Source organism: Schistocerca serialis, chromosome 3 (assembly GCF_023864345.2).
Source record: "Schistocerca serialis cubense isolate TAMUIC-IGC-003099 chromosome 3, iqSchSeri2.2, whole genome shotgun sequence".
NCBI classification, from domain to species: domain Eukaryota; kingdom Metazoa; phylum Arthropoda; class Insecta; order Orthoptera; family Acrididae; genus Schistocerca; species Schistocerca serialis.
This window is the reverse complement of record NC_064640.1, coordinates 165,861,998-165,875,648: the sequence shown is the minus strand read 5'-3', so window position 1 is coordinate 165,875,648 and position 13,651 is coordinate 165,861,998. Positions and strand designations below refer to the sequence as shown.

Here is a 13,651-nt window from a genome sequence, read left to right as displayed (position 1 = left end):
GCGAACAGTTGAATGTGCTTTTGGCTACGGTCAGTTGTCTTCAGGCTGCTGCCTTGGGGTGTAATAGTGGTGGAGAATCTGGTGCATTGCCTGAAACACTTCAGGTGTCACTTGTTTTGTCCATAGGCTCTGCTGCTGAGGGACCTCCCACTGTACCTGATGAAGTGGATTTGCCCTCACAGGAGAATGAGTGGTATGTGGTAACAAATTTGCATCACTTGAGACAGAGGACCAATGTGGAGGCTGGCCACCTGGCCTTGCATGTTCCCCCTGTGGATGGACAGATGGCTGCTCCGTCAGCAAGGTTCAAGCAGGCACATGGAGGGATTTACTTGTGATTGCGAGCTCCAACTTTACAAACGCTATGCACCCTCTTAGGCAGATAGCATTCAGAGCCTGAAAGAAAGCCACTGTGCACTTAGTATGTCTGCCGAGATGCCTCATCTGAGATGTGGAGGAGGTCTTGCTAGGGGCCGAGTGGACAGGGTGCAGTCATCTGCAAGTTGTGGCTCACATCGGCACTGACGATGCCTGTCACTTGGGTTCTGAGGCCATCCTCAGTTCATACAGGCGACTGGCGGAGGTGGCGAAGGCTGCTGATGGAGCTTGCAATTTTCAACATTGTTCTTTGAATTGATTTGGGTCCTTTGGTTTGGAGCCATGTGGAGGGTCTCAACCAGAGACTTCGTTGACTCTGTGACAATCTTGACTGCAGATTTCTGGACTTGCATTATCAATTGGGGAATTGTAGGACTCACCTTGATAGATCAGGGGTGTACTACACAAAGGAAACAGCTACTCACATAGCAGAGTACTTCTGGAGTGCACGTAATGAGACTTTTAGGATCAGTGATGGGTTGAGGTTCTCTGATGAACATTCAGATGGCACTTAGATAGCGAAATCAGACCACATTCACAGTAAAGACATTTTGATTGTCAAAATTTTATCAATAAATTGTTGAAGTATTCCTAACAAAGTTCCTCAATTTAGTGCCCTCCCGGAAACTTCTTGCGCTGAAATTATTCTCAGGACTGAGAGCTGTTTGAACGCCAAAGTAGACAACTCTGAGATATTTAGCAATTCATGGAACTTATAATAAAAAGACAGATTAGATGCCAAAGGAGTTTTTGTGTGTGTGTGTGTGTGTGTGTGTGTGTGTGTGTGTGTGTGTGTGTGTCAGTGTGACAGTGAAGTTACCCGGTTGTGTATGAGATGGTCACCCAATTCTGCCGTGACGGTTTTGGTCCAATAAGACATATGAAACCTACCCTGAATTATTTTTACACAGTAATAAGACAACAAAAGAAATGCAGTGCCAACATTTTAGCTGCTAAGAGGCACCACAAGTATTTTGTAAAAAATGTTGAAGTTACACATTTTTTCCATGGGAGGAACAGCTTATAACAATGATTTGTACAGCCTGCCTGCCTAGAGCATGACTCTTCAAATCACTCACGCAGTGCTGCGTAGCAGAGCTATCCAGAGTTCACAGACTCCAATTTTGAGCACCTAAAGCCTAGTTTACAATGGAGCAAATGGAAGCAAACACGTGTGAATGAGCATTTGCAGAAAATTCACTACCATTCACTTGTATATGGGTACAATCGTTTATACTAGACGGAACGGAAGAGAACATGAGGTAGCGAACATTACCTGTGAATGCTGCGTTATTAATTTTTAGTTTCTGGAGCTAATATTTGGTGTACAGGATACGACTGTATCTTGTTAGAGCCACAATGTGAAACTTTGGTATTCAGTGAGGATTATTTTGTATGGTGAGTGCACTGTGCTTGATGGAGTAGGCAGAATGCTGCAGGAAAGGAAGAGTTTAAGTGTCTCAATTTGTATGGAAGCGTGACATGTGTGGCACTTGTGCACTTTACATGAGTTGCATCTCCATCTCTCCTTAGCACTGGTCGAAAATCTTCTTCTTCTTCTTCTTCTCTCTCTCTCTCTCTCTCTCTCTCTCTCTCTCTCTCTCTCTCTCTCTCTCCCCCCCCCCCCCCCCCTCTCTCCTTCTTCGTCTTCTTCTTCTTCTTCTTCTAAAACAAAAATGGTCTAGTGGCAAAGCGCACGCTTCATGATCCAGAGAGTGCAGGATCAAATCCCATTCAGACCACAACTTTTTCACTATGATTTTTAACCGAGCATTCACTTCTGACATATGTTGGAATACCCATGAAAGACATGTGGTTAGGATTTCACATAAACTGCAGATCTCCATTTTCTGATTAGGTAACTGGGGAAGGTTAGGGACGTGTAAGTAGCTGCAGTGGTGTCCAGTTGAAAGACCTGGAAGAGACCTACCGGGTACGCCAGACAGGATTCTCTTTCGTTCGTGCTTGTTATCTTGTTTGCTCCGGTGAAAACCTGGCTAAAACTCTCCAAACCTTTTTTTTTTTTTTAGTAGCTTCATATCGACAGTTCAATTCTTGCACATGTAATTCTGATAGAAATGGCTAGCAGAGAAAAGAAAATCATGGCAGTGTTTGATGTCACAGGCAACTTCCATCAATGAGGACTTGAAATTTGTTGAAATGAAATCTGTCGTACAGTACTACATTTTATAACAATTCCTGTAGCCCATTCCTTATAATAATGTTTGAATGTTGTACATTTGAGTATCAGTGAAACAGTTCTTTGTTTATTCTCTGTAGTCATCGCTGAAATGTGAAGTGTCATTCAATAGACAAAAACACAAATTTTTTCTCGCACCAGGCACACCAGACAAAGGAAAAATTAATGCAGTCAGGCAGCCAGCCAGCCACTGTGGCCGAGCGATTCTAGGCACTTCAGTGCAGAACCGTGTGACTGCTACGGTCGCAGGTTCGAATCCTGCTTGGGCATGGATGTGTGTGATATCCTTAGGTTAGTTGGGTTTAAGTAGTTTTAAGTTCTAGGGGACTGATGACCTCAGATGTTAAGTCCCAAAGTGCTCAGAGCCATTTGAACCATTTTGCAGTCAGGCACTTTGCAGTAACCACTAGTATTATTAAGACAGAACTGGGATGGGATCATAAATGGTCCCAGCCATTGTTCTGCATATTACGCTGCATACCAGGCATACTTAATCAAATTCGTAAAGCATGATGAAGAAAACTGCTAATGCACAAATGACTGGAGCTTAGTAATAGTGTTCTGCTGATAAACCTGAAATGAGAGAGAGGTATTGGAAATTATGTTGTCTGATAATTTCCTGAAAAGTACTTTCTGTTGTTGAAAAAATTCTTTATCGAGAGGTTGAATCGCACTAGTAGTTTCAGGTGGAATCCACATTGCATCTACAAATTTTTCATCATCCTCCACAAAAACGGAGGTGTCATTATGTCCAGACCATGAATCCAACAAAAGCAGCTGGTAGAAATATTTTTCGAATGAAATGTTGAAAATTAATCTTTCCAATTTTTCCAGATTTTGATATGTCGATTACAAGATTTTTGCAACTAAACAGTCAATTTTTTATATTTTTATACCTAATTTGCCTTGAGGTTCTTGAAGACAGATATACAGCTGGGGAAACGGTAATGCACTCATGCTTATCACTGGCATTATCGTATATGAATGTGTCATTGTATTCAGACTGGGCAACCGACTGTGTCTTTTTTTCACCCTGAAATGTTAAAGTGAGGTGTGCATGCAGTTCTTTCACGAAACCTGACTAATCAGCATTATAAACAGCAGTTGTGGGGATAACAGCAAGTTTCGTCTTTACGTCAGCTATGAATTTCTCTATAGCATTGTCTATCACTGGCAGCTGCTCTACACATTTACACGACATAAACTTGGTAATTTTGTGACTTCTTATTTTGTATGATTTCTTGAACCTATGTAGCCAGGTCGACGAAGCCTGGAAATTAGCAATGTTCATGTCAGATATAATTTGGAGGGCCCAGTCTCGTAGGTCACCATTGGTAACGTGGATAGCCTCTCATGAGCAGTTCAAAATATTTCGAACAGTTTTTCATTCAGATGATTACGGGTTTCCATTTGGCGCATATTTCTTAATTCATGTGATTCAGTCTTCCATTTGTACAGTTCACGCTCTGATTTTACAAAACAAAAACACCTTTGTACACTGCGTAGCTTCAAGCCTTTTTTTCCCTCCTTTATTTAACCAATATTTCACTGTCTTTTCTTTGTCGCTGAAAACTGTTGCAGTAGATGTTTTTTTGAGGTTTGGAAGGTATACTTCTTCAGAACTGCTTCTAGCGCAACTGATGTCATCCAAACCACAATTCATGGAATCGTCACAGTTATTTCCTATTTCTTCTAACGTATCCACAATTTCAAATGAAACGTCGATATCTTTCGAATGAATATCGAGGAAATCAACTAACAAATGATACATATGTACGTCCTCAGGAGAAGTAGGTGATTTCGGTTGGAAATGACGTTCTTCATATTTCATCATTGCTAAATAGAGAATGTTAACTGGATTCCACATTACTGCGAAACAGGAAGAAAAAAAGAAGGTACTATTAGCAGGCATGCATTATGGAAGCACAATAAATATTAATTCAGATTTATCTGTATTGTCAATACTTACCAATACTGCAAAAAGCAACTGATAATTGGTTATAGATGTTACTTGAGTGGCTAATTTGAGAGAATAGCAAGTGTCAGAGAAACTATCAACAAATTGAAACCTGAAATGTCCTTTACAAATTACAATCAGGTTGTGTCATGTTTCCTGTTTATAAATGTACCGCCGACCTCAGGTGTGTGTGTGTGTGTGTGTGTGTGTGAGAGAGAGAGAGAGAGAGAGAGAGAGAGAGAGAGAGAGACCGCCGACCTCAGGGGGTGTGGTGGTGTGTGTGTGTGTGTGTGTGTGTGTGTGTGTGTGTGTGTGTGTGTATTTGACAGTTTTCAGCTATTTTTTTTACTACATGCAGTGCCTCTTAGTAGCTAAAATTCTGACAGTGCATTTTTTCATTGTCTTCTTATTGTGTAAAAAATTTCAGGGTAGGTTTCGACATGTCTTATTGGACACATTCCCTTGTGAGTATAGACTGGGATATTTGTGGATTCATTGCAGGGGGTACAGACAGTTTTGTGAAGTTCTTTTGAACATGTTTTCCAGAAACTGTCTTGAGCAGCTCCTTCGACAGTCTACATGATATGGAAATATTTTAGACCACCTAGCTACAAACAGGCTCGACCTAATTGACAGCGCTGGTAAAGAAACAGGGAATAGTGACCATGATATCATCATATTACTGAAGTTAATAAATCAGTCAAGAAGGCTAGAAGAGTATGTTTGCTAGAAAGAGCAGGTAGACAGTTGTTAGCTTTCCACTTAGACAGTAAATTGACATCATTTAGTTCCAGTAAGATAGATGTATAGGAATGATGGGCAGAGTTTAAACGGATGGTAAATCATACTCTGGAGAAGTTTTTGCTGTGTAAATGGATTAAGGACAGAAAAAAACCCACCATGGTTTAAGAATAAAATTCAAAGAATGCTGAGGAAGCAAAGGCTGCACGGTTCAAAAGAGAATGCGCAAATGGCAACAGGCGAACATTAATAGAAATTCATGCAGCTATAAAAAGATTAATTTTTTTTTGTAAAATAAGTACCATCATCGTCCTTAGCAAAAGATCTTCTTGAGAACCCAAGAAAGTTCTGGTACTACGTAAAATCAGTAAGTGGCTCTAAGGCTTCTATCCAGTCACTCGTTGACAAGTTTGGTGTGGCAGTAGAAGATAGCAAAAGTAAAACCGAAGTTTTCAATTTTGCATTTAAGGAATTGTTCACGAAGGAGAATCATACAAACATACTGTCATTTTACCATGACATTGACTCCTGTATGGACAACATAGTAATAAGCATCACTGATGTAGAGAAAGAACTGAAAGAGTTGACAGCAAATAAGTCACCAGGTCCTAATGGAATTTCAATTCAGTTTTACATAGAGTACTCTACAGCGTTGGCCCCTTACTTAACTTGCATATGTCACAAATTTCTCAACCAGGGCAAAGTCCCAAGCAACTGGAAAAAAGTGCATATGGCATATGGCTCCTATATACAGGAAGGGTCAAAGAACAGACTCACAAAATTACAGACCAGTATCTTTAACATTGGTTTGCTTCAGAATCCTTGAAAATATTGTCAGTTCAAATATAATATATTTCTTTGAGATTGAAAAGTTTCTGTCCATAAATCAGCACGGTTTTAGAAAGCATTGTTTGTGTGAAACTCGGCTTGCCCTTTTCTCACATGTGAGGAAATGACTAGTAGCGGTAGAGGGTACCACCCACCACGCACCGTACAATGGCTTGCGAGCTATGTATGTGGATGCAGATGTAGTGCTACTCAGTCAAGCCTGGAAAATTTACAGTCTTTGGAAAATTTACAGTGTTTCCAAAATTATTATCGTATTTCACTTGGTTCATCACTGAAACATTTTGTACATTTTGTAACCACTGTGCTTCCTAGATGAAACAGATCCATGACATCTTTATAGTATGATCATTTTACATATAAATTAGTTTTGTTTCTTCCAACTTTTCGTTTGTGAGCTACAGAAAAGTGTCAGTAGCTCCTTAAGTGGTGGGTTGCTAAGGGCTAAAGATGAAGGTGCTCTGTTGGAAATAACACCACTCTTTACCAATATTATTGATCATTTTTCTATTTATCTATGTTTACCTTCTCCAAACTGAGAATAAATGCAATCTTGTGTACATACACATTTTTATGTAAAAATACATTAGTGTGATCAACTTATGAAATTGGTTTTAATTACAGTTACTAAACCAAGGAAATTGGAAAATACAGTTGCACATGCAGGAGATAGATATTTCATCATCAGAATAGATGGAACTTAGAATATCATTCAATCCACATTTGCTAAATAAAAACAAACTTGGAAATATTATAAAACGCCTGACATTTTCAACATTTACAAAAATACTTGACATAAATAAGATTTCATACAAAGTAATATAGAGAAAATTTAGTATAATTTGACAAATAATACAAAAAAAATTTTATATGAGAGCGATAAATTTAAGAAATCATTATCTGCTGTGCCTTTGTTCCTCTTGTACTGGAAAACTTGAAGAGATTTTCATAAAATTCTGCAACTCTTTTTTTCCTTTTATTCACTGAAACCTGAATGTGAGTGATACTAAAGGACTTCTCCTGTAATTGTCTTTCTACCTACTAACAAATTTCAAAATACATGGGGATTAGAATTTTGTTATTTGAAACTAAGCACATGATCATTTGATTATGGATTCATACTACATGGAACATGTAAGTGGTCATATTTCTTTAGATTTTTCTTTGTTGTACCAAAACTTTATTTCCACTGGAACTCATTACAAAATCATCTGCACACACAGTGGATTCTTAACTGAATGACATAGCCTTTGAAAGTTGCTGGGAGTGTAAACACATTGATACAAACACATCCTTTGTTAGAACCCAGCATGCAAGGATAATATCATGCCACAGCATTGTGATGCCATCTATCAATCATAGTAGACACCATGCAAGTTGCTGACTTATGTTGTTTCTGCAGTCATTGCAGTTTTCTACGTGCTTATATCTTCGAGACAAGGCACTAGACTCTCATAATTTTGTACATACTGTATGTCAACCCCAGACAAGTCCATCCATGCCATAAATGCCATTACAAAAAATTTCAGTCTTGCATAGTTTGTGATATTACTGATTCAATTCAAAACAATAAAATGTACAAAAGAAAGAAAAGAGTACTGTACATTGGGTAGACATCTCATTTTGTTACTTAAGATAGGAGACAGCATATTAACTAACAATTGAAGGAAAATTGTTCAAGCATTCAAATACTTCTTTAAATACAGAGTGTCTCAAGAGGAATGGTCAGTATTCAGGGACATGACAGGAATGAAGCTAAAAAGTCTAGTAAACCTGGTCTCTAAAAGGCATACCTTAAGAGCTATGAGATTTTTTCAACTTTGACACTGTGAAACAAATCTCTTCTACTGCAAGCTCTTTCCCTTCCACATTTTGAGAGGTGGTAGTATATACTAAAGAAAAGAAAAAAAAGTTAAGTAAACATGGCCTCTAAGGTGCATACCTTAAGAGCTATGAGCACTTGTTCATCTTTGCTTCTGTAAAACTCATCTCATCTTCTGAACAAACGCTCATGGCTCATTAGGTATGCATTTTAGAGCCCACGTTTACGAGAGTTTCTTACTTTGAATGATCATTCCTGTCATATCCCTGAATATTGACCATTCGTCCTGGGACACCCTGTATTTGCATCATCCAGGATATGAAACAGAAACACAGTCAGTCAATAATGAAAATAATTATATTGATTAAGTACTGCCAGATTGGGTGTCAAAGGTTATTTGAGGTATAAAGATATGAGAGGTATCCAAAAGTGAAAATTATTCCACTTCATAATAGGCTAATTGGCACAGCAACCATTTTTCATGACTGTATAAAGAAACAGTGTCAATTGCAAAGCTGTTTCCGTTACAAATAACACATTTCCCCTGGTTTAAGACTTCATCAGATTTTATGACAAGGTATCAAGAGCATTTCATATTACTGGCTAGGAAGGCGGTTGATCAAAACTGATGGTGAATAAACCATCTAAAAGACCTTTCTGTCAGAGACTCATGCAACCACCTTTCTTGCTGCTGATATGTAATACTCTTGATATCTTGTCATAAAATCTGATGATACCTTAACTAGGTGAAACACACTATTTGTAATAGAAATAACTTTACAACTGAGATTTTCTCTATATAAAGTAATACAAAAGAAACTCATATTTACAGAATATTTACTGTGGAAGCATAGCACCAAAACTGTAAAAATGTGTTTTACTTCATGATTTTGTCATAATGAAAAGTGCAGTATTTTGTTAATAACTTTTGCAGTGCCCCCAGTTGGTTGATGGATTTGGAGAAAAGGACATAATGAAATTGGCTGCTCATCCAGATGGGAAACATTTTTTATCTTTGACAAGTGACGGGAATGTCTATGCATGGGGTTGTGGTGATGATGGACGCCTAGGTCTTGGTGATACTAATTCGAGAGATGACCCAACATTGATCCAGGCACTTGTTGGCAAAACTGTTATACATATTGCTTGTGGCAGCACATACAGGTAATTTTCTGTTACACACTGAAATTATTTTTGTCCCATTAATAAAAGTGATTAAACTGAAGGAGGTGGTATTGTTGTCTGAAGAATGAGAACTTAAAATAACATACTGTTTTAAATTATTTGAAACAAATGAAGAATTGCTGTTTACTTTAAAAATGAACTGATGTGTTGCTGCTGTACACACAGTAAGCAGGAGAGAAGGTTCAATGTAGTGGGCATCAGTATTTTGCACACTCTTTGAGGTAGATGATGATGATGATGATGATGATGATCACCCAGTATCCACGTGATCACCTCATATCATTGAGACACATGATGATAGTATACTGTAACACCGAAATCAGTTGTAAATAAAATAAAACATATAAATACAGCTGAAGGTGTCATCCCTACTGGGTAAGGACAGAGTAACAACTATAGTAACAACTATCTTACCACTATCTGTCAACTTCTACTTGTCTCAGCTCTCACTCTTCATGTCTGACTTACAAACTGTGTAAGGTCTACTACAACCCTTTGCCTTGATTGCAAATGATCCTGTGTTTGCATGTCACTTGAACAACCTACTGAACATTTTTTCTAATGGAATGTGGTGTTGACAGTGTCAATTGACATACTTGACACTTGGCTGACAATGAACACCATTGGCTAAACCATAGCAGAATACCGCAGAGGAGGCTCGTTCACACTTCTTAGCCATGTATCGCATCACACTGGTAAATGAGCATAGTCCAGCAGAGCTCCTGCATGGCTGTTGGCCATGTACATTGTTGGATCTTCTGTGCCCTATCCCCTGCCCACAGTAGACCAGTTCGTGCCCCAGTTCCATAAGGGTATGTTGGTTTGGGTCCACATTCTTGGGCGTTGACTGGGCGGACAGAAGAGGTGCTGGTCCAGCTCAGGAGTCAGCAACTGATTGAGGTTGCGGTTGTAGGTGATAGGTGCGTGACAGGACAGAAATCAATTGCGGCTGTGACAGGAGCATAGCGGGTTGCCGTATCAGGAGCCACCTCTAGGGTCATTACCCTGCACAGATGCTGTCCATTTTTCCCTCAGCATATGAGGCAATGGGGCTTGCCACCCCCACATACTGATTATGACTTAAGATCATTTTGGAATTTCTCTTCCAAACTGTGGAGGGAGCAACCAATGGAGGTTGAGTCACTCCCTTTCATGCCACCTCTGCAACCAGTTGAACATGGTGAAGAGCAGTTGTATTTTGAACCCCTGACTGGGTGTCCAGTTTCTCCCTCTACAATCTCCAGACGTTTAAGGCATGGACCTGGGCACTTTCACCCTTACGTGCCGATTAAAAGGGGGAGAAATTTGGTAACCACACTTGTCAATAATGTCATGGCAACAGAGGACGCGGAACCAATGATGTTGACAGCCAGCAAACTGTGTATAATGGCTATTCAATAGGGAGTACCTGCACTGTGCGTACTGAAGATAGCCTCTAGTTTCCAAGGTGCCAAATTAAGATGACCGCTGACTCAAGTCAGTTGTGTGTTTACTAGCTTAGCAATTGACGTGCAGATATGTAGTCAGATGCTTGTGTGTTCAGTGGAATCTCTTCTTGTCTGATCTCTTAATTATCTCTGCAGCTGACATTCTAGCTTGTGTTCCAGTCTAAATTTGTTTTTGCTCTTTGGACATTATAATTCCCACTGTTGACAACGTGACAGGCTAGGATTTAGTACTCTGTTGTTTATATTTTTTCACTTATATTTTATTCTGAATATTGATTTTAATCACATTCAGACCATCTTCAAGTATAAAAGATACATTCAGCTGTGCACTCCACAGTTGTGCTAACATAATAATTTTTGAAATTTTCTATTTAAGTCCAACATTTTATAACAAACATGTACTCCGTTTTGCTATGTAATTTGTTTACGTTTCAAGAGAGAATACATGTTTGTTATAACAAATTTTGTGTCTAAATAGTACATTTAAAGAATTATTATTTATTGCTGTTTGGAATGCAGAGTTGAATACATCTTTCATGACCCGAAGATGGAGTGGATTCGACTGAAATCAGTAATTAAAAAAAATTAATTACAACTGCATGTTAAATGATGCATTTCCTAAAATTAATAAAAAAACAGATGGATCACAAACAGGCTTGAGTGGAAGAAATAATTACAACTATAATGAAAATGAAATGGAGCTGGGTGTGATTTGTGTGATGATGAATGTTTGGTAGATGGGCAGAAGAAATTCTTTCTGGGATCCAAGAGATAAAAAAGTACAGAAACATTGATGCGATGGAATAACAGTAGATGATTTTAGGAAACACGTAGAAGCAAAATTTGCTGTTTGTACCTGAAGATTGTGATGTGTGGAGTGACATAAATACATAGCAGTCTACACAGTTAATGAGTCTCAATCCAAGTCAGTCATACAAAATGGAAACCAGGAACAACAGGTTGTGGGAATATAATTCCTAGCATCAGTTGTAAGGGAGGCTTGTGACAGGATCAAAATTATTCTAGTGATATGTGAGAAACTTTAAACTGATTGAGATGTTACCTATAAAATGTTTAGTTGATGTATCCTGAAACAGGGCTGAAGCATATGTTAGTGAAGAAGGTCAATTCAAATGGGTATAAGCTTATTTGGCTTATAAGAATGTGTGTTAGATGATGAAAAGTAAAAAATGGCATATCTTACAAGCTCAATACCAATTATCTTTCAAAAATTACTTTAATTTCAAGAACTAGTTTTTAGGCTGGAATAAACTAGTTTCTGAAATGATCTAAAATAAACATTTTGTATCCTCAGACATATAAGGTATGTTAATGGAAGAGTGATTATTTTAAAGTGATATGCAAATATTTGAAACATAGCAGTCTAACTTCAATGTTGTATAAAGAGTGTATACAGAATTTGTCTGAACAACACATTGACGTTACAATTAATTTTATAAAAGGATTTCTTTGAACATAATGAAGAGTGTAGTTGCAAGGTTCACTAGTTAGTTTTAACTGTAACAGGTGAAATTAATTCAGTCACCAAAACTACTGACGGATTGGTCGTAACATAAAATTTGTACTTTAGTTGTCAGATTAAATGCCATTTAGTTTTAATATTTGATTTGAATTACTATTAGAAAGTCATGTGTGCAACAGACACTCACTTTTTTCCTCAACAGAGTCTTTTTAGAGTTTAAGCCTAGGTTACATGGCGTTTCCCACCCACTATATATTCCAGATTTTAAAACAAGCAAAAACAAGAGGCTGGTCTCTGCCACTAGGAAAGTACTTGTTGTACGCTGTGACAAATGCTTAAATAACTTATGGGTGTATGTTGAAAAATAAGACATCCTGAATTATGAATACACATCATATTTCTTGTTTAGTTGATGTAACATCAAGGTAAAGTGGCTGGCAGATTGTAACTTTTTGTAGAACTGCTGGAACTTGTACCCCTGATATTGAATGGTTGCTTCGCTCATTTTCAGGCATCAAAAAACTTACAGGACCTAAAAATTGAGTGATAACAGGGAAAGTGTTTCAATTCATATGTCAACAACCTTTAAGCTGTTATTTATTATACTACTTTAAGAATATAAAAATATTAATTGTCATTAATCATTGTGATATTCAGTTTTGTTAATTGCTTTATTAATGAAACTTTGTGTTATTTCAGTGCTGCCATTACTGTTGCTGGTGAACTGTACACATGGGGAAGGGGAAATTATGGTCGACTTGGCCACGGTAGCTGTGAAGACCAGAATGTACCAACATTAGTAGCTGGCCTTAAAGGTAGAATGCTATTGGTCAATGCTGTCAATGTTGTCAAAGATTATCTAGAGGACTTTTGCAATAATACACTGCTGGAAAAAATTAGTACACCCTGTTAGAGGTTTACAATTCATTCAAGATTTATTGTTCCATCAGTGCATATGAAGTACATGAAATGATTACATTTACAGATCAACAGCACAAGTGTTTCTAAGGTACCAGATGTCGACCATATTAGTACATTATGCAGCCTTACCTGACAGCAGTGCAGGTGCTGACTCTGGCATCCAGTCAACTGCAAAGATGCATTATACCATGCCTGCTCAACCCTGTTCACATAGTTCTGTAATAGTTGTTGGTTGATGAGTTGTGCAAGTCTCTTCTTATCCCATCATATCCCACATGTGGTCGAATAGAGACAAGTACAGAGATCATGCTGGGCAGGGAAGTTCCAGCACACCTTGCAGAGCTCATTGAGTTTCACGGGCAGTGTTTGACTGAGCGTTATCCTATTGAAAGTACTGTGTACCTTCCCGTTGCAAGAATGGCAAAACAATGTCAAACATCATTCTGTATGTACCGATTGTTGGTTGACATCCCCTCCAGAAACACCAAAGGTGAGAATTGTAGCTTATTGCACCCCAGACCATAAGGCCTGGGAGTGCCAGTGTGTCTTGGAAAAATACACTCTACAAGACAGTACTCCCCATGTCTGCATTGCACGTGCAAATGACTATCACTTGCATGGAAGCAGAATCTGCTTTCATTGCTGAAGACAATGGCATGCCATTCCATCT

The 13,651-nt window shown here is 38.4% G+C and overlaps 1 protein-coding gene across 1 annotated transcript in view; it reads left to right on the top strand.

The window, feature by feature from the left end:
- Positions 1-13,651, top strand: part of LOC126469882 (E3 ubiquitin-protein ligase HERC2) — an 846,528-nt gene that overhangs the window by 120,955 nt on the left and 711,922 nt on the right. The window contains exons 12-13 of the mRNA XM_050097213.1: positions 8,879-9,108; positions 12,760-12,875. Coding sequence (XP_049953170.1) covers positions 8,879-9,108; positions 12,760-12,875 — 346 coding nt within the window. The remainder of the gene's footprint in view (positions 1-8,878; positions 9,109-12,759; positions 12,876-13,651) is intronic.